The sequence below is a fragment of the Anopheles funestus genome, chromosome 2RL, assembly GCF_943734845.2.
Source record: "Anopheles funestus chromosome 2RL, idAnoFuneDA-416_04, whole genome shotgun sequence".
NCBI classification, from domain to species: Eukaryota; Metazoa; Arthropoda; class Insecta; order Diptera; family Culicidae; genus Anopheles; species Anopheles funestus.
The window spans coordinates 84,057,431-84,082,984 of NC_064598.1; the positions used below are offsets into that span (position 1 = coordinate 84,057,431).

Genomic DNA, 25,554 nt, shown 5'->3' on the forward strand with positions numbered 1-25,554 from the left:
AAAAATGGGCAATGGACGTTGCAATGGATTTTCCCATCGTACCGAACCGTTTGGTACAGTGCCCTCGATTAGTATCAATAAAAAATCAATTCACCTTCTGCCGCGTCGGACGTGTGTCAGATGCCACGAAAGGAAAATTGGAGGTCTTTTACGGAACAGCTCATAAGGCCGTCAAACGGGTGGCAACTACTCCGCATCGTTTGCGCGACGATGCATGGCGGTACAATTTTTCCCATGCCTGCAAGGTGCTAGTGCTCTCTCGTCGTGAAGGTCGTCGAGGAATGCAATCCGGTGATTACTTCCCTTTTGCTCGCTGGAGACAAATATTTTCGCGAGCACCAGAGATGGCAAGGTAAGGCTGACTGGCAGTGACTTGATGAATGCAGTTTTGATAAGTGCATTGAAGGAGAGATCGATTGGAAAATGATTCATTCTTAGCACCAGAACGGTGTGTGGTGAGTAGAACATTAAAATTGGATCATACTCAAGTAAACCTCGTCTGAGTGTGAGTTGCAGTTTCATAGACAAAAGTGTTGGGCGATAGTCGCTCAGATTAGCCATTAAGCAAACATTGTAATTTCTTCATTCCCGTTCTTGCGGAACGGATGTCACCCGAAAACAGGTTTACAATCTCTCCAAACGAAACATTAATCAATCAGGTTTCTTCAATCACTTACCCTTGCTCCAATAACGTATTCCACCAACAACAGCCCACAAGCCATCAACACTACATATTGCATAATGTTGCAACGTTGCACGTACTATAGCTGTGCGCTGTCGGGCGAACGAACCAACGAGAATGGTGTGCCGGATTTGTGCGTATGTATATACGGACGGCACGATTGCGGGTTCCAGTGGATCAAATCCATCATCCGGTGTCCCCTCGCGTGTCCGGCTACCGTTAATCGGTTATGATCTCCTTCGGCTGTCCTGACGCCTTCCAGCGATACGGCTTAGCGCCGCTCAACGCCTCTAATCTGGTCTGCCAGTGGCTTCTAAGCCGTTTGGCTGCCGGGGGATCATATTTCTAAGCCGACAAGGGCTGGCCGACCGGTCCATTTTCCAAAGGGCATCCATTGCGTATCGCTCGCTCAGTTGGCGGCTAATTGTAATCGATGTCAATAGGACGTAAGAACTCTGCAAAATTTTTACAGGTGTTTTGCGCGTCAAAACACACAAGCTAAATACTGTTTGAAGAGGTCAAATGGAATAAGCGTAAATGAGCAAAGTAACAGCAATGTCAGAATAAACTTAAATGTATTTTCAGAAATTGAAGAGACCATTGCAGATATTGAAGAGACCACTAAATTGAAGATCAAAAGCCATTTAGTTAACGATTCAAACTAAAATTAAATATAGCAGGTAGGTAGCCCCGAATTACATTATTAATGTGTACCATAGAGATTTGAGTACCACGAATTTACATATATGTTCCATCCATTCTCAAAAGCTCTCACACATGAATGTTATTGAATTTCAAACGATATTTCATAACGCAAAATTTATGCAAAAATAGAAATATATTATTATGTCAAAATTGATATTTGTTACAATAAATTATATGAAATATGAAACTCCTACCATAGCGTTCTCAAAACTACACATTAAAGAGTTTCGTCCAATTCATGTTGACATTTTTTTTTGGTGACTGCGAGTTGCTATTTGATGTTTATAATTACCCAGAAGTCAATCACAGTTTATTCTAAGAGGAAAATAATCATTTATTCATCTGGAAAATGCCATGCACGTAAAATATCAAATCAACTCCCATTACTCCCCAAGCTTGGTGAACACACATTATGCCAATTAGCATGTGTTGAGAGCAACCCATCATCACGCACAGTTAGAAAATAAACAAGTTCATTATTAAAGAGCAAAAACCCAAGCATCAGCATGACATCATACAGCCCAATCGAAGGTGCACCGGTATTTGTCCCGGTCCCGTTCGTACGCCAATGTTTCTGCTAATGAAATGCATTTATGTTTCGCTGGCATCGAATTTCAGGGCCTCTTTTTTTTTGCCCTGACGAATCAATCAACCGCACCGAACATGAGCTGGTTTGCAACGTCACCGTCCCGATCATCATCACCAAACCGGGCCGTCGAAAAAACGTGGGATGCTGAGTACGTCCGCCCTGTCAGTCAAGGGACGTGCAAGTTTGTGCAAATATTTGCCACCTTTCTGCAGCATTCGTGCCTTTCCCCTCGCTCGTCCCTGCACATGTACCCACGTGGTGTAGAAACGCATGAAGAGAACCGAGTGAAAGAAGGGCGCAAGGGTGCAGCAGCTTACGGCACGAACTGACGGCACTTTGCTCGACAAATGACTTTTCTCTGCCTCGCCTCGACAGCAGTAAGCGCGCTTTTACACAGAACCCTTGCGGCGTAGGGTAAGTGCAAAGCAAGCAATTTAAATTCTACCTTCGTTTGATGGGCATCCGCAACACAATGATGGCGCTCCAGCCGGAGCTTATCCCGCAGAACGACCGAGCTTTAGTATATTCCCGCTGCACAACGATTCTACACTGCAGAAACGACGTTTGAAAAGAATTTTAAACTAATCTTTCAAGCCATTCTGCAAACAAAACTAAGTCTTATTCATTCGTTCTACTCGTGACAGGAGACATTTTGTAGAATAATAAAAAAGAAATAAAAAAGCTGCAACATAATCTGGTTTATTACCGACGTTGAACAATGCAATTTTATGTGACATCAACAAGTTCTCCACTATATATCTTGCGCCGATCCCAATCTGTCTACCTTCAAAGCTCATACTTTCAGTGTGTTATGAGTTAAATCCCCCAAAAATGTTCCCTTTCAACTTTTCCAACTCTGACAAAGCCCCGATCCGATATCAAACCGCCCTATATAAGCAGATAAAGTGTCGCTTTGTCGCATTATTGTAGATGAATAGTTTTCATAATTGAACACCACACACATGGCAGCTGTCGCTGCATTGGCACGCATAGGATGATGCTGCTCCAGTCGTTTAGAGTGCTGCTTTAGCACCGTCCAAACTGTCGCATTTCGTCCTGTGCCTGTGGTTCTGGAAAATGCCTGTTTGATTTATTACCATCTCTACCCGGCTCGTAGCCCACGGTATAATCTCCAGCCGGGTCAAGCGGTGCTGCGAGCGAGACTCTGCAGTAAGTATAAGTTCCCCGTTCAGCAACAAAAGCTTTGAAACTTCCATGGGTCGCTCCGTCCGTGTACACTTTTGCAGCTCACCCAGGCGAGAGGTGTTTGTGTGACGTACGGCTAGGGGCGGAATGACTGTAGCGTGCTTGGGAAATTCCTTGCATGCTGTCGGTGGTGCGTGGTACGAGTTCCAATCTCGTACCGTACTGCACTATTGCAACATCCCTTTTTGCACCGGTTAGTGAGGTGCTTTAGAGAAACTTTAATGTATTTATTACTGGCGCTGATGTTGAGGTTTTACGGTCAAGGTTGATTTTAAAGTGTGAAAATGGAATCAAAATATCTCATCTATGCGAATGTTGTTTGGGAATAATTTCTCTATTAGGCAAAAATAAATCTTAGATAAAAAAAAATTAAAATGTGTTGTGCATCATTATGCCAACAATAGGTGTTAATTTTGGTTTTAAATCGATTGACGAACAAACATTTTCTTACTTCTATTACCTGCAATCATATATGAAGCTCAACAAGATGTTGTTTTAGTTATTTGTAATTGATTTATGTTTCTTGTTTTACTATTTTTGGATATTTCTTACATTTCATTATCCAATTTCATGAACAAATTATTTTGATTATCAGTGTTTATGGAATCTGAACCAATTCAATTCAAAGTAACAATGTCTTTTGACTTTCCAAAAAAAGGATTTTGAAACTATCGTAAATTGACAATAAACAAAACATAAATATGTGGTCAAGATAAGCATAATTACTTCCTATGACACGTTAAAAAACTATTCAATAGTTAAAACAAATAATACTGTAAAGAATTTTTAAAGTTACGTAAAGTAAGGTAACTGTTCCTTCACTTGAAGAACTAATTAATTCTTTATGGACAACATCCTCAGAACGAAAATTCATTTTCAATCTGTAATTCACACTATTTGGGGACGATTTAGAATGGATATAGTTGTTACGGCTAATTTTATAACATTAAAGAAACATTACACATATACTTAATAATTATTAAGCATGTAAATCATGATTCAGAGACGTTGAGAGGAATTTTGAGAGCAAAAAGTAAAGTTGGAACCAACTCTAAATTTTTTTTGGAAACAAAATATACTACGCAATGGTAAATGTGTTTTCACTTTTCTGGAGTATTGGGAGGGTTAAATCGATTGTCGTTAAATCAGTTCACACATTTATGAAACATTCAAAATATTTTCAGTGTGTTAGTGGAGAAAACTTCGTACAGCAGAAATTTGATTTAGAATAAAATTTAGAAAGTGAGAAAAATTTCATATCTATCATTTTATTCTCTACTTCAACTTGCAAAGAATCCAGAAATGACTAAATTTTTTCCTTTTTTAACACTCTTTATATATAAAAAAAACTGCAGTTGAAAGAACTATCCAAAAAAAAAGATGAAATCTTCCAAACCAAACTACGTACAAACAATTCTTCTTGTGGTCCCAGAATATGATGTGCCATAAAAAGTATTTGCCATTTTGCCTGTTGTATTTATTTTAATTATTACATTACGCATAGTTCATTTTGCTAAATTTATGCTAAAAGTTGGAGATAATATTTTCAATTTAAATAAATAAATTAATATATAACATAAATTTAAATATATAAAAATAATATACAATTAATTATTTATTTTTCTACAAATATTTGGCCAGAAGCAATATTTTCCTTAGTGTAGAAAATATCATAAACCAAGATATTAGAAGATAGCAACAAAATGAGATGAGAAACATCATAACCCTACCCGAAGGTTATGGTGTAGCATTATTCTCTATGATTAATATTACCACCGGATGATAGTGCATTTTGGGTTGTCTGTTTTCAATGCCAACTATCGCTCCATCCAAATCATGATCCCTCCGCAACTAACGATCCAGAGTCACGGTAAGCTTCGTGGGAGAGAACAATTCAACCGTCCCCAAAAAGGTACGCCTGCACAAAGTACCTTCCAAATACACACGCAATCCGATCCGTGACCTCCCCACCCGTCTGCAAGCACTTGGTGAACTTGCAACAAAACTTACGCATGTCAAGGGTCCCGCGTAAGGCGCTTACGCAGAAAACTCCGATCGACCGGAATGCACTCACTCACGCCCGTTCCTTACGGTGAGCATTAAGTCGCGCGACATTTACGCAGCATTACGCATCGTTGTCTGGCCACCACCCCTCTCCTCTCCTTTTTCCGAGTCTCCCATTTTTGCATTGTGGGTATTGGGTGCTGCATTCGGTGTGCATTTCACGGCGAATAGGGCGTCGGATAGAATGGGGGAGGTGGCAGTACCCAGCCAGTCTGCCTTCCATTCTGCTCTCGTTGTTCGTTGCTGGTCCTTCGCGTACGCACCATCGACGCACCACGTGCGTGCGTGCAGGTCGGCGGTCGCGCAACCCAACAAACGTGGTAGGGTTTGTCGTATATAAAGTGTGCCGGTTGCAGCGAAACGGTATCAAAGTGAAGTTTGCTTTCGATTCATTCACAACCCTCCTGAACTGTGTGCAGTGAAGTGCAAATCGTGCCAACGGCTTAAGCAGCAAAACACACTCACGCAACAAAGCCAAAACACTTAAACATGTTCGCTAAGGTAAAGTTGTACTTCTTCGGAAATCTGTCCCGCGGCTAACCCGTGTTCCCTTTCGGTGTGCAACGCAAGATACAAGTGAAAAGATTAAAGGTCAACAGCGAATCTATCCAACAAACGGTTGTGTCTTAGGGTACCTCTTGTGTGGTTGTTCAACAGTAAAAATTCAACTCTTTCAGTATGATGAAACCCTCAAACAGACCAGAAAACAGTACGAAAACAAAAATCCTTTTAGGTCGATATCCTTTGCCAACTGGAGCTAAAAATCAGTCGGGCAAAAGGAAAGCGAATGAAAAATAAAAAAAAACACATCCAATGGTAAAAAGTTTACTTCCCCACTAAACCCTTTCGAAAAGCCCTATGAAAAATTGCCAAGAACAGAAGCGAAAAAAAGTTTCCCAAAACGGAAACAAATGAAATAGGAAAGTGTGAGGGAAAACAGTGGCAAAAGCCACACGTCAGTGGTCCTGTGCAACTGCTTGTTGATCTTTTTTGTTTTGTTTTACTATTTTTCAAGTACCAGCAAAACAATTTTCTTACGTAAAACCATAAAAAGAAATACTCACAAAAAAAGAAGCAACAAAAAAAACTTCCCCACGAACTCAAAATGCCAATGGCCATTCAGCTCGTCAGGGGTACGAGTCGATGCGTTGGTAAAAGGAAATCTAATTTTGTTCAGCCACGTGATTTAGAGCGTGTTTTGGTTGTGGGCAGGATGTTGATTTTGTTTGCACCTTAACGCAAAATTCCGCTGCCGGCGTGGAAAGATTCTCTTCCTCTATCCTTTCCTTTGGAGCGTGAGTGTGTGCGAGTGTGTGTGTGCTATGAAATTTCCACCACTCAGCTGCCCGCAGCTTGTCGGAATGCGTTATGATAACAGATGTACGAAAAGATGTAAATGGAAGTAATGTGAATTTAAATAAATAAGCAGATAAACGGACCGAAGCGGTAGAAGCTTTTGCATTGAGCTTTTGCATTTTCAGCTGGTCGCTTGTTCAAGCAGATTGTAATTGAAACGTACATACAGGAAGAAAAAAAAGAGACAGATATTATTTGTCTTTACACAAGTTTATTTATAATTTATTATTGATTAAATGTATTAGTTAAATCAAAAACCTTTTTCCTAGAGGATTTCCATTAAATTATTAATTGGCAGAGCAAATCTTGAAAAAAGGATTTTTAAGAATAATTTCTAGTACGAGAGAAATTGTTTAAATTTCTTTGTTAAACAAATTTATTTCATTACTTAATGTAGTTCATTTATTTGATGATGAAATGATTATCTTACATTAACTTTATTATTTGTTGATTATTTGAATTATTTGATTCAATTGTGGTAGAGAAAAGAACGAGCCAAATTTCAGTTTCAATCGTTTAAAATATTTAAATTGAATTGATCTCTTAAGGAACTAAGTAATGTAACTTTATTTCCTTTATTTCTAGAATTCAAATAAGTTTCCCGTTTAGTTTAGAAATTTGAAGCAAAAATGTATAATACCAATAACATCTTGAAAGAGTGTCAAAACTTTTGTTAAACATAAAATTATAAAGATTAAAACAATTTAAGCTTATTATTTTTTTATTAGTTTCTATTAAGCTTGAATTTATCAGAAGTAACAAAGCTAGTAAAACTAGTCAAATATATAAATTTCATAAATTAATACAGAATTTTCTTAAACGGATCTCTTAAGCAACTTTAAAACGAAAACTTTCTGTGACCTCATTTCAACGTCACTACAAGTTCCAAACCGCGCTAGGAAGAAGAGAAATTTCTCCATCTTATTTGTAATTCTAATAAATTTATTTAAACCTTACGTTCCCCTTCCCCTTTTGCCGTTACCCGTCACGGAACAAATGCATTCCCATGGCGTAACGTGTTGAATAATCAGCTTACTCTCTCAGCGCCGCTGTAAAATAGTTTCCCTTTTCGGATACACGCTGTACACGGATGGGAAACATCCCCATCCCTGACAGCGAAATGAGCTTCATTATTTAGCAGAACCCGTACCGACACAGTTTGTCACCAGTCTGTGCCCGGTTTTGCAACCTTGCAACCTGCTCGAGAGTCGATGAATAATTATTTGATCACAGACAATCTTGCTGTACCATTTACATCCTTCAAGCTCCGGGTTTTCCAAGGAAAACGTCTTTGCTTTTAAATCTCTTTTTCCTGTGCTGTTCTTGTGAATGGGGAATTTTTTGTTGTTGCAAAAACCGTTGCAACTCTATCGGTGCACCTGTGTTGCACCAGGTGCAGTTTGATTTGATCCTTAGCTGCTTGGTACTGAGTCGTGTTGCAGCTCGCCCTAAGGGAAGGAGGAACTTTGTCCTTGTTGATGACTCAGTAAATACGTAAGCTGAGACTGATGCAAAAAGTACCTCAGCAAAAATGGTCGTAAATCATGCAACGTTTTGCGCTCGCGGCTGCTCAAAAGATAAGAACGATTGCTGCTTTCACATGTACACTACGGAGTACGTGATCTTCGTCCTGGCGTGTTCCCCAGTAAAGAATAAATAACAATTCAACACAATCACAACACGAGCTGTGTCCAACCACTTCCGGGAACACTGTAACGTTTCGATTAACGCTACCGAACGTTACGCCTCGAAACGAAACGTCGACAGAAAGATTTGTTCCCTTCTTAAGACGTTCCTTCCGTCCGTTTATCATCCTTCTCACTCTCAGCAAATGTCAGAAGAATTTTTCATTTAACAACGCTTTCCACAACACGACACATCAATGTCGGATTAGCGCGTAAATTGTCACCGTTCGGAGGGTACTGCTTAGAACGGTCAAACCCTACCAGAAGCAGAAAGCTTTTTCTTCCTAAGCAAGAACAAAATCCATTTGCTTTCCTGGCGCGCTTATTGAAAGATAATCCTCCACCGAACGAAAAGGAGGATTTTGTTTGAGCGATTGTTTGGCATTGTTTTGCAACCATTTTACCCAAGCTCGTTACATGTATTTTGTAGCTTAAAAAATGCATCATTAACATTTTGTCGTTTATTAAAGCTTTTCAACAAAACAACCATTTTCTTCCCTTGTTAAATTGATTTCCCCAAGTATGCATACGGTTTAAGAGGATAAAGCTTCCCGTGCGAACAAAGAGCAAATTTCTGCTAAGTGAAGAAAGATATTTCTCAGCAAAACGCTCATTAAGAAGTCAGCACCGTTGCGTTTCACTTCGGAGCATCCTAATCAAACTGCTAACGCCGGTTCGTTTCGTCGCTTCACAGCCCGATGTTAAATTTAACCACCATGATACCTTTTCTCCTTCCTTTTTCCCCTACTGTGGCTGTGGCCGGTAACTTCAAGCAACTTCAAGTCAAGCATCTTTCGATACGCGCGACTCGAGTAGAAATCGATGAAGAAAGGAAACCTCTTCGCTTGGTACTGTTGTAACCTCACTAGCCTCAAGTAGGGTTCCTGTCCGGGAGAATGCTTTTCCTTTCCAATGGGAATATTGGGAAAGACCAAGGGCGGAGGCAAGAGAACAGAGAGTAAACGGGAATCCTGTTTCCCCTAGGATGCTACCCCTTGCTAAAGGGATGTTATCCCTTTTATGTAGATTGCTGAAGGTAAACCGAAAAGCAAACAGGAATCTTGAATTCTACCGGTATGGTTTAGTGTCGGTGGTTTTGCCAGTTTGCCGGAAACGAACTTTTCGTTGGTTTGTTCATTAAAATTTCACTCTCTCATTAGAAAGCGTGGTTTGATGCTGCTGCAGTGTCTGGGAAGTGAGAACGAAACGGCGACAATATCGTTACCTGGAACGATCGAGTGCATAAACCGATCTTTCCCTTTCCCGAGTGAAAGTTTCTCCAGGTTAAGGTTTTAATTTATGGAATGCAATTTCCCAATGATAAAAGCTGAAGCGAAACAGTAATACGATACAATATACTCCCGAACTCGTATAACCGTACATTCATCGTTGAGGGTAAGCTTAAAACGAGTTTCGTTCCTGGTTTTTAAGCTCCAACCGTGGCTAGTGTTTCACCACTCACGTAACCACAATTGTATTTTTTTTTGGCAAACAGTTTCACCTCACCCCCTAAGCAAAACCACCCATGGGTGCAACCGATCGCTTTTGCTTTATTTTTAGCATTTACACCCGTAGCATGAACAGACCACTGCCAAAGAAGAAGGTGCCATAAATGGGATGGTAATGGAATTCGATTTATTTCAATCATCGATCCGAAAAGCTTGCAATGTGAAAAACATTTTTTTCCGAAATCCTTCTCACTCGCTGTTGACTTTACACCCGATATGGTTGTGGTACGGGAAGAGAAATGGTGGTGAGATGAAGAGGTTTTTTTTTTATTTGGTAGTTGTAGACGAAAGCTTTATTCGATACAAATCTTCTCCGCTAATGGAGCGCAACCGTGTTCTTACGAAAAAACGGATAGCCACCCCTCCTCACTCGAATCGGATGATGCTGCAAATGTGTGCAAATGGGGTAACGATGAAAAAGGGGGGAAAGAGAGAAGGAAAACGAAAACAACCACGAAAAAAAAGAACAAGGAAGCTTTTCACATTTTCCTCTCCAAATATATGAAAGTACCGCACGCGATGGAGACGCCTGGTTGTGGTTGGGTGAGAATTTAATTCTCGTTCGCCTTTGGTGATTGTGTAAGGCAAGGAAATGGTGACCGGATGAACGGTTTCGCTTTAGTAATACCCAGTGGTATAATGCAGCTAAATTGAAGTTGCTACAAATTCACTTCTCCACACTGGTGGTTTGTGTAACGTTCAGCACCAGCAAGTGTGCTGGATGCAACATGGGAAATTGGTTCTCCACTTGCGATGGAGCATTATTCCGTACATGGAAAAATAAAATTTTCCACAGCAGTTGTTTCGTTTCGTTAGCAAACGTTTAAAATTCAGCTGTTAAAATAAAAGTTTCACCAAGAAGGTGTCTTCACCTTCATATCGCTAATGCTCCACTACAATATCTTTAATCTCTCCCCATGAAGTTCAGTTCAATTTTCCCCGAGAATGCTAATACGATTCACTCCACACTTCCTTTTTTCCTTGTACGGACCCGTAAATGTTTGCTAATGTGCTGCATCCTCGGTAAGGACACTTGCGCCATTCTTCAGCTTCATTTTTAGCTCATCATTCGGCAAACGATGGGCAAAACGAATGGTCATAAAATGTGCTCAAGGCGCTGCTTACGCGACTCCACCCCCCACCCCCCACCCCCCCCCCCCCCCCCCCCCCCTAAAACCGGGAGCACAGTTTGTCTTGTGCTATTTTCGGCAAAGTGCCGCGAGAATTTCGATAATGGCATTTTGTGATGCCATTCACTTCGTACGTTTTTGCCCGTGATCGTTCATGCCCGAGTTCGTTGATTCTTGGGCCGAAATATTCTTGGGAAGCTGCCAGCAAAAGGACACCACGTAAGGAATCTCTTCTCGCCTGCGCGACATCAGTATGTATGGTTTGTTGCGAAACCGGGATTAGTAGAGTGACCTTGTTGGGTAAGAATAGCCAAGCGACGGTCAATTTGGACCTGCAGCACCACATCACGGCGACGTGGGCCTCATGGGGTGGGGAAGGTGAACGGTTTAATGGTCACCCTTGGGTGAAAGTGCCCATCCGACCTGGGGGGGGGGGGGGAGAGCAAAAACATAATAAGACGAGCTTATTCGCTTCGATGACTCTTCTAATGGAGTTTGTAGCGCAGCTGGCACTATTGTTCGATGGGACAGACGTTATGATCCTGATGAGGTTATTCTCTCCGATATGCTATAATCACGCATCCCGGTAGCAATCATCCAATGGAATACCATTTTTTTGGGGAGCCTAAAGGTGCCATCATCAACGGTTATTTCGGGAGCAATATGTAGCGTGGAAGCATTATTGGCATGAATTATTTATTCAATCAATAGTGGCGCATACTGCACTCTAAGTAGCATACCATCTTCACTTACTGTTTCGAATGGTGATTGGTTCTCCTAACCAGATGTAACTTGTTTCTTTTAGCATGATATGCGCACCCTAAACAGTCGACAATCATCACGGCTACATGCTACAACAGCTCTATGAATTACAACCAAACGCAAAAGTACATCACTCACAATTCAATTCGATTACCCAAATTGAAGCAAAATAGCGCACGAACAAACAAAACCGGGCAGATCGAGATTCGTCACGCCACTAACGATGCTACCTTCTGCCGTGTGCAATTGTTTCGATTGATTCGCACGAAAAAGGCATCCATGCAGAAGCATTACCACCACCACCACCACGAGGGAATGGCATGTCGATGGCAATCACTTCCATCACGCAAAGCTGCATAACTTGCGCCGCTTGTGGTTCTATGATTGACTGTCGATCGATCGATTCAAGCCAACACCGGCTTTTGTGTGGGTGAATTTTCATAGCAAAAAAGATTTTTGTTTTGTGTTCCTGTGGGAATGTTTTTTTTTTATTTTCACCTTTCCGACAAAAATCTCTCACCTATCACCATTTTTAAGTGAATATCTAGAACACGTTGTAGAGAGTGGGTGAAGCTTAGCTCCTTCGATTTTCTTTCTTTTTTCGCCTTTAATACCACCATTCGAGCATGATAAAAATCCACACATTTCCCTGTTCGGAATGCTTGCAACACGTCTACCAACACGTCGAAGGTCGCTTTATAATCCCCTTTTCAAGCTTCAAAGCTCAAAGCTCTTTCAGTTGGTGAAAGGAGCGAATACAAAAAAAAACGTTGGAATAGGTGCTGTAACTGTAATAGCCGAATCTCGTATACTGTAATCCTCGTACGCTCGTTTGGTAATCCTTTTATTACACCCAAACACACATTCTTACATACGGTGCACTTTTGAGTTTGGTAAAGAAATGGAGGAGATAAGCGAACGACAGCTCAGAAACATATTTTAAGATCTACAGTAACCTTGGGGATATTTTAGTAACCTTGTGGACATTAAGTCTATAAGGCTTTAAACCGAAAATTTGAAACTAATCCATCTTCCAAGGGCGAGAAATTCGTGTTCGAGTGACGAATAAAGTAAAAGTATTCAAACATGTACATATATACATAGAAGAGATCGTGAGTAGATCCTACAGGGGTTTTTGAGAACAACTTGAAATGTTGAAGTCATTTCTGGATTCTATCCCAGTATTTGGAACTCTGATAACTTGAAATAGTTTTTAAGTTATACCAGTTATACCAGCTCTACCTTAAGAAACCAGATCTACCTAGACATATTCGAGTTCAACTTGAACAGAAGCCAGACTTTAGTCCGAATTTACCAATCTAACAGGAAAACCCGTGTAAAAAACCTTAAAAGCATGATCTTTCGAACCATTTGCAATGTCATGGTGTAATGTCGAAATGGAATTTATTCTTTCACGAGTATATTCCATTCTCCCCGTCTATTCAATCGGTCAATGGAAAATGTGTACATGGAGGCCGGAAAAAAGACATTTCTTCTATCCCTTTAAATTTGATCAGCAATTTTTCATGACTTCATGGTGTACAAACCGCAGTTACTCGTGTGAGTCTTTTTTATTAAACGTGACAGACGTAACAAATGATAAATTGTTTACCATAAAAGCTGCTTCTATTTCTTACAGCAGAAGAAAGAGTCGAACGAAAAATTGTGGCAAGCAGTAAAAGAGTATGATTTGGCGGAACTGAAGTTCACCGATTACCATTTAGACGAGCGAATCAGATCAATGACATTAATGCTAATGATACGATTTTGATGCCCTTGCAAACCATCAACCGGAAAGGGACAGTACAGAGAGGGAGAAGAAAATGGAAGAAAGCGAGAATGAGAGAGAGAGAGAGACCGATAAACAGGAAATGGTGAAAAATAAATTTTCTTTCACATCAAACACGGCGAACTATTTGAACCGTTACATGAATTTAATTATCATGCTTCTGCCTCGCTCTGCCACGAGTTCCTGTTTCTGGGTCCCCCAAACGAAAAAAAACGCAAAACTCCCACAGTTTTTCGCTTCAAAAAGGTGAAAATGAAACGCAGGAAAATCGGGTAGATTCGTAATCAAAAATCATACAACGCACCCGGAGGCTTTACTGTCTGTTCGTTTTGTTGTCGTTCGGCCAGCGTTAAATTAATGCCTTGGCCAAACATTTGCTGAACTGGCTGGAGGTTTTTGGTTTACATTTGGACCAGGTTTGCCCTTTTTGGGATATGCTGTAGCCGACGGGTGTGGTTTTCATGCGATTGGATAGATTCTTTTTCTTCCCTTTTCTTTGGCAAGGACTAAACAAAAAAAGAACAACATTGAATTCAAAACCTCGAGTTCGAAAGTGTGCTTTACGCGCCGGTGCGTTTAATCCACTCATCGTTTGCAACGCGGAGCCGCGACTAAATATTTGAGGAATTTATTTTGACGATTCTCTTTTATTTGTGCTTTTGTCGATATTTTGGCGTTTCGATCGTTCGCGTTTGGTAATAATTTAATTGACTATATTTGGTATTTATTCTTTCTTTTTCTCACACTCTCTCTTGTCCTTGCAATCTACAGTAAAGCATCGTTTTAACAAGAATGAAAAAAGACGATCAACATTATTCATAAGTTCATCAATAAAAGTAAAACAAAACTATCACATTAAACTGTCCCTTCTATCCCCAGAGAATTCTTTTAAGAGGCGACCTGAAGCATCTTTGCACGTTGAAAATGCTTTGAAAAAAATAAACTTTTGATGAGTTTTTAAGCGTACTCAACAACAAAAAAGGTGTACCTTACTGTGGTAAACCTCGTGCACAAACTTCGGCAGTTGCTTGAAGGAAGCTTTTTTTATTCCATTTTCCTGAAGCCAAATCAGAAACGAAGCAGTCTTAACCTCTTCATGAAATTACTTCCAAACAAAGAAAAGAGTTTTTCGGGAAAATAAAAGATCATTTTGACAACTTTATTTATTGCACACTTTAAAAACTAGGCTAAGTAGTTTCGAACAAAGGGCTGTTAAAAAGTGCACCAGGTGTACCACGGCTTTGTCATCATAACAAACGCAGCTCTTTTAATGACAAGCTAAGATGGCATCCCAAAATCGAACAAATTACAAACAGTTCCTACAGTGTTTCTCTTTCCCTCTTCACAAAAAGGACAAATGCGTCCAAGCACGTGCACAATTTCCTTGAAATTTTTGTTCTTTTTCACTCTTTCTCTTTTGTTTCTTTTTGACAACTTAAGCCATTTTTGATGTCATTTTTCCGTACCCCCACCAGCTTATTGATTTGCAAACATTGTCCACTAAGTATTTGAAGCTACGGCTAAATGCTTGACCGACAAACTTTAGCAATTAGTGTGCTTAAGCTTTTGCACAATCCTTTCATTTCCTACAGTGTTTTCTCTCTCTCTCCCTCCCATCAGTTGCGTAAAATAAAGGAATCATTTTCACCAAGTTTGTTCTCGTTGGCAAACATTCAACAAGAAGCCAATTTCTTCAACCCAACTTCTACGGCATTAGTAATCGATAGCGTGATCGCGAAGTGATTAAACGCTTTTTCGTGTCGTGTTTAATAATACCGATTATTTGCTTCGTTTGATAGAAATTTCTCGGGAAACCAGGCTGCCTTAAGTACTTCAGTTTTATCTCCCGTTAAAATTGCTGTAATTTTACTTCCAGCATTTGTTGGCTTCTTGAACATTGGTTTCTCACTTTCAATTATGTTTCCATTGGTTGCTTCATACCCATCAAATGCAGGACGTGTTCGATGGCAGGTGTGGCAAATTTCTTGGCCACCTTTTCTTTTTTTGCTCCAAAGGAATGGTGCCCTTTGTTTGCACGATTTCATTGTTGGTTTGCCAACCGAAACTTGCTGTAAAAATAGCTCCCATCGGATAGCATATGTGTGTTGGTTGGTGTAATCAATGTCAGACTGTTGGAACGGGTGGAAAATAAGGCACCGGAAACTGAATTTCGAAAACCTAAACAACAGGGATCAGTGAAGTGTAAAGTAGACTTATTGTGCCATCGAGCAATAACAATCGTTTAGGACGATCGAACCCCGAATCTTTGCTTCAAAGAAAACGACAGAAAAAAACGAAAAAAGCGAAGAGAAGCAAAGATTTTTCGAGGGAAATTTTTCTTACCACCACACACTGTCGAAAAAAAAAAAAAAAGCTTCGTTTCTATTTTCTGGTACATGAAATTTAATTTTTCCAAAAAATTACTATCACCGTACAAAATTCTAAAACAGGCACCGAAACGATAGTCTTCAGGTTGCATCGGTGCGTAAAAATGTCCTCTCACTTTGTTTCCTTTTCTTTACGGATTCCGTGAAAACAAATACACCCCACAGCAGGTGGAAAGTTCCCTAGAAAAATGTCACACCGAGTGACAATCTCACTAAAATGGTGCCATTTTCATCGACATTTAAACCTCAATCACTTGAATTGAATCTGGGCGTAGGAAAACAAGGAAAATTGAAAGAAAAAACCTGCCCAGTAAAATGAAAAGTTATAAAATTGTCTCCACCATTAAAGTGCGCCAACGGATGTACGGAAGGTTCTCCACCCCATACACCATTGTTTAACCTTTTACTTTTATTAAATTTTCATTCATTAAATTGTTTTCTCTCTCTCTCTTTTCTCTCTATCTTTCTTTCTCTTCTCGTTATCTTCTTATCTGCCGTCGACCGTTAACCGGTGTGTTCGATGTTTTTGACATTTTGTACATTCCCACAATGTAAACACCGGGCGCCTCCACCAACGTGCAACAGGTATTCGTTGTTCTGGCCGCCGTCGCCGTCGGTGTTAACTCGGTCGCTATCGGAGTCGCTGCCCCGGCCGCACTGGTAAAGGTAAGCCAAAGTAAATTGTCCCTTTTTCTGCGCCACGCCAAACAGTTCCCTCTCCTACGGTTTCATCTACTTGCCATATAAAAGGAAACGCCACCAGTTGTTTCGTTTGTTCATTTTCGGAAAGTTTTTAATTAATTTATAGCACCGTTTTCTGATTAAGACACGCCTTCACAGCCAGCATTTGTCTTCGAGAGGTTCTGCTTCGACGCATTCGGTTGTAGTTTAATGAGATAATCACAGAAAACACTGATCGATTTAAACGATCACGATTGCTTTAATTGACGTATTAATTAATTAATTGAAATCTTCTTAAAATTCTAATCAGGGTAAGAGTAATTTTGAAGACTTTAATTTGGTTAAATAAATCAGTAAAAATAATTTAAAAAAAACATAATAATTAATAACCGAAAGTTAAGCAAAAAAATAAAAATCTTCCCATAAAGCATTTTCCAAAGGATCTTCTCGCCCTTACTAGTCCATTAGTCCTTGCCTTAACACCTTGCCATGCCACTCTAAGAACGCACCAGTCAAGTATGGTTTTATAAAAGAAGTCCTTATCGGTTGGTTCATTGTCCACACCTGCCACATTTCGCTTCCAGACTGAGGAGTACGATGCTCACCCACAGTACAGCTTCAGCTACGACGTCCAGGACTCGCTGACCGGCGACAACAAGCAGCAGCACGAAACCCGCGATGGCGATGTTGTGCAGGGTCAGGTAAGTTCAACAAGCGGCAAGACGCCATCGAGTCCACTTTAAAACCTAACCCTCCCGTCTCTCTCTCTCTCTCCCTCCCATTCCCAACGCGCCTTGCAGTACTCGCTCGTTGAGCCCGATGGTACTCGTCGTACCGTCGACTATACGGCCGATCCGGTGAACGGCTTCAACGCCGTCGTCAGCAAGACTGCCGATGCCGCCGTCGTTAAGACCGTTGCCGCTGCCCCCGTTGCCCACCCCGTGGTGGCCTACCATGCCCCGACCGTTGCCGTTGCCCATGCACCGGCCGTTGCCGTTGCTCACGCACCCGTCGCTTACCATGCGCCAGCTGCCACCACCTACGTGTCGCACGCTCCGGTCGTTTCGCACGCTCCCGTCTACTCGCATGCTCCCGTCTACTCGCATGCCCCCGTCTACTCGCACGCACCCGTTGTATCGCACGCCCTCTATCACCACTAAGCGATAAACGATGTGCCAAGGACATTCTGGAGAAAGATAATGGATGTCCCAACGATAAGGACACGATGCCGACCTCAACTCAGGCCATATAGATACACCCGCACACACACACGCATACGTAATCTAGAGGGGGTGGTCTTACACTGCCCGAATGAATCGTACCCGATTGACTCAGATTTGTTCTGTTTGATTAGCTGTTAGATTAATGCAATTTCTTTAACGAACAGTATTACGTACTTTTGTTTCCTTCTTCTACACTATCTCCTCTTAAAAGCTTTCTATTTAAAGATTTTTTGTTTTCTTTATCGTATGATTTTGAAGATTTTCCTTTTTCTTTCTCTTTCTGTCCTATTCTCGTAGCGTGCCTTTAACCTCAATAGTTAGGTAAGGTACGTGGCGTGAGTTAACTATTTGCGAGGAAATAAAGTACTACGTTCTGCCCCTGCTACGTTTGAAAAGATAACGTACAAGGAAAATTAAAAAGCGAAGCGTGTGTTTGATTACTAATGATGACATTTGTTAAAAGTGATGACTAACATTGATTGGTGCAGTGACCAGGATCAACCAGGATGATTTCTTTAAAACTAATGAAAATATAAATTTTTCCGTGTTTTATCGTGACCTTTAAGTGGAAAACGGGCTTAATTTGATCTAAACGTGCCTTACCACTAATATATTTAAAGCAAATTACCTTACTCTCAACATGTGAAACGATCGCGTTGGTCTTGTAAAAATTGCTTGAAGTTGATCGAGACTAGGATTGAAGTTCGATTTTAAATAATTCTCTGCCGTTCGAAATTTTCCCCACTTTTTCAACAATGATGTCGCTTTGGGGTTTTTTAACATCAATATAATCCAACCCCATAAAACTTCAGACAGAATCACTTCGGTGGCACTACAGCACACTGAACAGCACTTCATCACACGTATCTGCACTCTAATCTGATGCAGCTGGGAATGCTATGTTGGTTTAAAAATAAAGTTCAAAAGTATGGATCCCTTTTCAGTAGCCGTTATCACTGATTTAGAGCTTTCGTTTAGACTTTTCACGTCCAATCGTGTTCAAAGCAACCGGTATCGATATCGAACTATACAAATGTTGGGTTTTATACAAGTATTTGATGGAGTGTTAAAAAAATTAACAGACTGGTCGAAAGCAACAAACTTTGATTCATTTTGTAATATCTAATTAGTATTTGAAAAAGAATCTTTAACTGTTTATCACGAAGCTAGCAATTGAATTTAATTATTTTAAACATTTGTTCAACTAGCAACTTCACAATATTCACTTTCTCTTTCCCTATTTTGCATTTATTTGCAGTAGAATTATGTACGAAATTTGCAATATCTTATTGAAAGTTAAGGCTTTTTTTTAGAATACAACTCTTTCATTCTATTTATACTTAATTTTCAATTTATTGCTCAAGGTCTGCTCAAGGTCTGTCTACCAATCATTTAACTCGCTACATCATTCTCGGAGATGCATCAACGTCAATCTTTCTTACCTCAACTTAGGTTTATCACGATTTCTATGTCTATATAAACTGACTAGAAAGATTTAGGAGTTTGGTTGTCTGATGTCAGTCCAACGGTATGACTACACCTCCGTAGTATATTTTTCTTATTTTCGTTCTATAATATCAGAAGCTTCTATGCAACTGTTTGATACTATCTAACAAGAAACAATACCTAAATAAAATTGTAAAAGTTTAACATCTTAAAAGATTCCTTGGATGGATCCAAAAAGGAACGTCAGTCTTAATGAAAATGGTAAAAACATTACTATTTATTCCATAATTTTGTGATTAAACACAAAAAAAACAAAACAGAAATCAGTTCTTACTGACTGGCAAACAAAATAAATACAATATTGTTAAAAGCATTTGCAATTTGTCGACAAAATGGCCATAAAAAAAAACAAAGTTAAAGTACAATGTCAGCATACCCCAAAGACACGATGGACATCTTTATTGTTGGACGTACTTTCTTGTACACAAACACCATGTACGGCATTGAAAAGATACTAAAACTTTAATGTCCTTAATCTCTTCCTATCCCTTCATACTTTGCTCAAACAACAAATTTCTTACCCCCCCATCCTGTGCTGTTCGCCTTAATAAAATCCCATTTCCTGTATCGTTTTGTTGAGAGAGGTGGTTCCTTCCTGTTGTGCCATCATCGAACCGAAACCGAAGAAAGTATTACTGCAACAAAATTGCATTTCCACCCGGTTCGTAGATGCAGTGCTGGCCGGAAGTCCAAAAAACGTGCTACAAAACCTCGAGGAAATCTTTTATATACTTTATTTGATTTTTTCTTTTTGTATTATTCCATCTTTTTCGTAGTTTTTATTTCGTAGATTGTGTTTTACAAATTTTCCCCAACACAAAAGTAACGAACGAAATCGTGTCAATTCGTAAATGAAGCAATATAAAACGAAGTTTCCCACCAGGGTGCGCTACTGAGACCACAGATTCGGGCTGGATTGTAAAACTATTTTGCAATTATCTTTCACTACACATTACGCCAGGGGACTTGTCCACAGTGCAATCGAGACTAAAGGGATGAGGCCATAAACTTGTTTAGTGGCTCATAATATCCTTCTGAAGCTCGTGCTCTCGGACGAAGTAGAATTGTTGCAACAGCAACAAAAAAAAAGCGGAACAACTGTTGAGCCGTAACGTGGAACTTTTTCGTACCGGCTAGGACGAATGCAAGCCGGGCTTTATATCTAATCAGTTTTAAGCATTCATTTTAATGGTTTGAAGAGAAGAAAAAAAATTGGAATGGCAATGGTTTACGCTTTCTGCGCATGAAATGATTCAAAGTAGAGTGAGAGGAGAAGGAAGAGCGAACGTTTGCTCTGCAAGGTGGAAATGAGCTTGTTCGGGCGATTGAAAGGATTAAATTGTCCCGCATGAGCCGAGGGTGTCCGAGCTGCGTGCTGCTTGTTTGTATCACGGAACGCGGATACAAGTGACCACAGTGTTGGAAGGAATGCAAAAGTAAGCAAAAAAAACACACCATCACCGAAGGACGACCTGTAGCCTGTTTTTCGTTCAAATATTTATACGATCCTCGTCGGAAATATAATAAAAAAAAGCGAAACAGCCATACAAAAAGTTCATCACGATGAAGTGTACCTTTTACGAAGAAACACTCTCACGCTAGAAGCGTATGAGCTGGGTAGTAAATTTCCCATCAAAAAAAAAAAAATTGGTGGAAAAAATAACTCCAAAAAAAGCGACAACGAAAAACTGAACGAAAGTTTTTTCCCCTTGCTGCTTCAGCGGGTCACATACGATGCATGACGATGGGTGTATTTTTTTTGTATAAATAAATCGTTTTATTGCGTTTTCTTTTGCTTTCAAAACGACCGAACGCGCTTGTTTGTCCTTTTACCCGATGGCACCCGGTGGAGCTCCCAAAAGGGCTTCCGAAAGGCCCAGCTGGTAGCTTGCTAAACCCACCTGTTTTATTTAGTTTTTTTGTTTTAACTACTGTTTGGTTCGTTTTGTTTTGCTCCAGAAAGCCCCCCCTCAGAGTAAAAGGGTAAAGGAATGTGTGTTTTTTTTGCATAAAAGTCCTCCCCCACATTCCTTTACTGTAGTGAATTTATTTCCAAGCACAAGCACCCGGAAAACTCGGGCCCCGATATGTTGCCCCCCTTCTTTCATATTATAACATCTCAATAAATGAGCTTACCTAATCGTGGGATTGTGTCCGGTTTTTCAATTTCAAAATAAATCCTTTCGCCTGTGTGTTCGCCGTAGCACTCGCTTCTTCACTTAAGGATTCGATTTTCCACGGTAGAGATGAACGTGGTACGTTGGTGCACGGATCGTTTCGTTGCGTGGGACTGTGGTATACACCTTTTGACCCTTTCTCGCACTCGAATGGAAAGAATTTCAACCAATGTACCAAGAGTCGATTTAAATCTTCATTTTTTTTGCCTTCCTACTTTCGGGGTGGGTGTGAAATCGAATGCGATTGTGGTGACCCGAGAACTCGCACACATACACACACACACACACGAACCAAAACCACACCAAACACCGATGTTTGGGTTTTGTTGGTTAGGTTTGTTTCGTAAATCAGGCTCCGGTTTTTGGATTAGTGTTATGTATCACCTTCAACGCTTGAAGAAGAATATTTGATTTCGAAATGGATTTAATGGTATCACTAGTTTTGCACTTTTTTTGTATTATTTTTTTTATATTAACTTTTTTATTATTTCACTTCACGACACGAAGATTTCTTCTTCTTTTTCTTGTACGGGAACTTCACTCTCAACCCCTGTTGTGGGTTATTTTTTCATTAAAATTTATATCACACAAACATTAATAATGCGAAAAGCTTTATACTAAAAAAACACACTTTCACAACACTCACAAACACTTTACAAATAATTTTCCGTAGCCCCTTTTTTTTGGTAGTAACATCTCTCACCCAATCACTCACTTTTCACTCACTTTCGGTTTAACAAATCCTTTCAACTGCACTCAACCGTTGCGGCACTGCATTCGGTTTTTGAAAGGCATAACAACAGAAAAGAAAACACTATAAAGTAATCGTAAGATGAAATATCAAAGGAAAAAAAACAGGAAGGAAATTGAGTAAACTAGCGCAAAGGGAAACCTCAAAAAAACCTTTCACCACAGAAGAAGAGAAAAATAAACCAACAGGATAAAAGCGTTTGGTTCGTTAGGTTTATCATCGCCAAAATCACCAGCAGTATTGCATTGTCCATTTGAAAGGGCAACCGGCAACCAGACCAAAATGGGAAGAGTGAAAAATGAAACCATCGTCTAATGGTGAATTCTGGAACGGTTCCAACCCGAAACCATCGTAAGCTTTCCCGAATCGTACGGGAATGTTTCTTTCAAAGCTGAAATGCCGACTTGGGAATGGAAAGGGAAAAGCAAAACTAGTTCTCGGCCCGGATCTGTATCGCTGGGTCGAGAACAATATCTTAAGCCCCTCCGTTCGAGACAGGACCAAACCAAAGAAAGGATAAAAATAAAGAAAAACCACCCTTAAACATCCTCTATCCTTCCCCCCGGGGGTGCCGGAAATCCGTTTTCCCTTTACGTGCATATAAATACAATGGTCGGGCAGACGGCCATGCACACATGTACTTGAAGCTTCAACCGACGAGACGTTGAATAAGTTCGACGTGATATTGAAATATAGGGAAAAAGGAAATTTCAATAGCTGGTGCAGCAATTTCCCTACTGAAAGATTTACAATGAGAAAGCACAAACCACACTACGCGAATCCTTCCCGTTTTTTGTTTTTTTTTTGTAGACAAAAACGTTTGAAACACTTGGCGCGTCGTCCTGCGGTGCAAACTTCCTGCAGTGTGCTGCGCTGGAAAATAGGAAACTCCACCGACGGGGTACGTAGTCGAATGCGAACTGGTGCTTTATGCAGCATCAAACATCATGGTCATGGTAAGTGAGTAAAACCAGGCAAGAATATCCTTCGCTTGACGAAACTCACGAGCAATTGGTGCGAGAGACTGTGCGTGAGAACAATACACAACCGTGGAAATTGTAAGAGAAAAGCGTGCAAAAGGAGTTTAACATTTATTTGCTCACCAACCAGCTGACGGTGGACAAAACGCTGTATGAAGACAAACAAAATGGAAAATATACTTCGCCAGCTAGAATTTAGAGGGGATGGTTTGATTCACATCGTGAGAAACCCGATCGCTCTCAGCTTCACTCTCACTTCACGCTTGTTCATCTTGTGGCGTGAGAACGATAGGAAATGTTTCATTCGGTGAGATTTCTCACTCGCGTCTCAAGTTTTCCTCCAATCGCTCTGGTTGCCTAGCAATGGGGAAAAGCTGTATGCTTTTCACAGCTGTTTGGTGGGAACAGTTTGAAACCGAACAGCAAAAAAAAACTCACGTAGATATCGGTGATGTTATGATGGCGCAAAATACTCACACTGATGCTCACACTATTTGCCGCAATACGTTCGAATAAATTTAAAAAACACTGTGATTTAAACCAATTTCCGCGCGTTAACTTTCGATCGCGTAAGGAACAAACAAATCGTACAACCTGCCGGCTTGGCCTCGATTGCTCGAGGCACGCATACACCAACTCACTCGGCGTAAGCTGCCGGAACATAACCCTTGCAGAACACTTGCCACAGCATCGAGGCCAGCTGCGCAACATAAAGCAACATACACAACACGGAAGAAACCACGGACAAACGAAACCAAACGCCTCCGATAAGAATAATTTGTATTTTAACCCGTAAACCACTGTACAAACGCGGACCGCAAAAACACGTGGTAATATTGTAAACAATTTCTTGATATGACATTCTGTCACGCAGAGTAGTATTTACCCCAAGTACTGCACTCCGTGTTCTAAACCCTATGTGTCAATGGTATTTTAAGTTAAGTTGTCAGTGGTGGAGTTGCAGGGGCGTCAAACTTTTCAATATAGAGACAAATAAATAATCATTCTTCTAAAAAATAATAATTTTAATAATTTTCATCTCGCAATGATTACAAACTAACAAATATTTAAAATACTTCTTCCCATTGATTTCCAACCCAAAAAGAAATGTTTTGATGTGATATGTTTTACTTCGGATCACGCACAATGCGAAACAATTAGCAACAAATTAATTTTATTTATATAATATTTATATATAAATTATCATATTGTAGTGTGTTTCTGTTGTTTCATCCACTGTACCATTTTGTTTTTGTTTTTCATTATCGCTACTTTCCCTTTCTCATTTTCTCTCTCTCTCTCTTTTTCTTTGTCTCACTTGTTTCTTTTCTGGTTTGTTTCGCTGGCTTGCGCCGCGGTCCATCATTTTTTTCTGTTCTTTTTCTCGTTTATTTTTCTATTTTTTTCCTCCATCAGTTTTCCTCTTCCGCACTGGACTGTACGTAGTTGTTTTTGTTTTGTTTGGTTATTATTTCTTCTTTCATTTTTTTTTGTTTCTCTTTCTCCCGTTTACATTTTTTTGTGTTTTGTGTTGCATCCTTTTTGTATATGGGTTTTCCATGTTGTCGCGGGCGCACTCGCGCTTCCTATATAAGTACTTGTGCTGGAGTTTTACTACCAAAAAGGGTTTGCCAAAATTATTTTACATTTTCCGAAGTGTTATGTTGGATCCCGGGCGCTGGCGCTTGCATGAACGGAACGGAATACCACACGGGGGGGAAACACGTGCCGATCATCACCAGGCGGGATCTGTGTTGCACTTTTTTTTTTGTTGCTTCAGTATTCAAACATACACACGCGAAACTAAGATTTAGATTAATCCAAAGATGTGAATTTTGCTTGAAATTTACACATAATTCTACGCTTCTAACCACGCACTGACGCTTTTGACATGTTGCACAGCTGCAACGATACGTTTTGCTTTCCGTTTTACCATTCCGACACGTTTTCTTAATAGTTTTTTTGTTTCCTTCGATAGCATCTAAATAAGTGTTAATTTTAAGTATTTTTGGTTTTGTCCAAGCTTCCAGAATGATGTGCGCGGTGCGATACCCACATCGTTGGCAGAAAAGGATACCATTGTAAGAAGTATAATAGTTTTGAATAAGCTTCCAAAGACAATCAATTTTTTTTTTTGGGATTCCTCTCCGAAGTTCCGAAAACGCATGTTCGTACAGCACTGTACTGAAGCAGAACTGAAGTGTTTGTTTGCTTTTGTTTTTGTGCGAAAGCACAAAACATCGACAAGTTTTTCTTCCTTTCGCTTTACTCCTCTTTTCCTTCCTTCTCTCTGTTCCGATAATAGAACAAATGTTAGCGTGCTGCGTTTGCACATCACTTTCCATTTGTTTTTGTTTATCTTGTGTTGTGTAC

General features: G+C 40.1%; 2 protein-coding genes across 3 annotated transcripts in view; one reads left to right on the forward strand and one right to left on the reverse strand.

Annotated features, from left to right (window-relative positions):
• The window catches only part of LOC125764490 (UV excision repair protein RAD23 homolog B-like), a 219,379-nt gene extending 195,884 nt beyond the window's left edge, over nucleotides 1-23,495 (reverse strand). The window contains exons 1-2 of one of the 2 annotated variants that reach the window (XM_049428817.1): nucleotides 22,969-23,495; nucleotides 21,410-22,221 (exon numbers count right to left, since the gene is read on the reverse strand). The gene's annotated coding sequence lies outside the window, so the exon portion shown is untranslated. Of the gene's footprint in view, nucleotides 1-21,409; nucleotides 22,265-22,968 lie in introns of both variants that reach the window. The other variant, XM_049428816.1, reaches the window with a different exon arrangement.
• On the forward strand, nucleotides 5,597-18,187 carry LOC125764550 (larval cuticle protein A2B-like). The gene is made up of 4 exons (XM_049428910.1): nucleotides 5,597-5,747; nucleotides 16,449-16,529; nucleotides 17,129-17,245; nucleotides 17,345-18,187. The coding sequence occupies exons 1-4, from the start codon at nucleotides 5,736-5,738 to the stop codon at nucleotides 17,702-17,704; spliced, it is 570 nt and encodes a 189-aa protein (XP_049284867.1). The 5' UTR covers nucleotides 5,597-5,735; the 3' UTR covers nucleotides 17,705-18,187.
• Nucleotides 23,496-25,554: the final 2,059 nt, after the last annotated feature.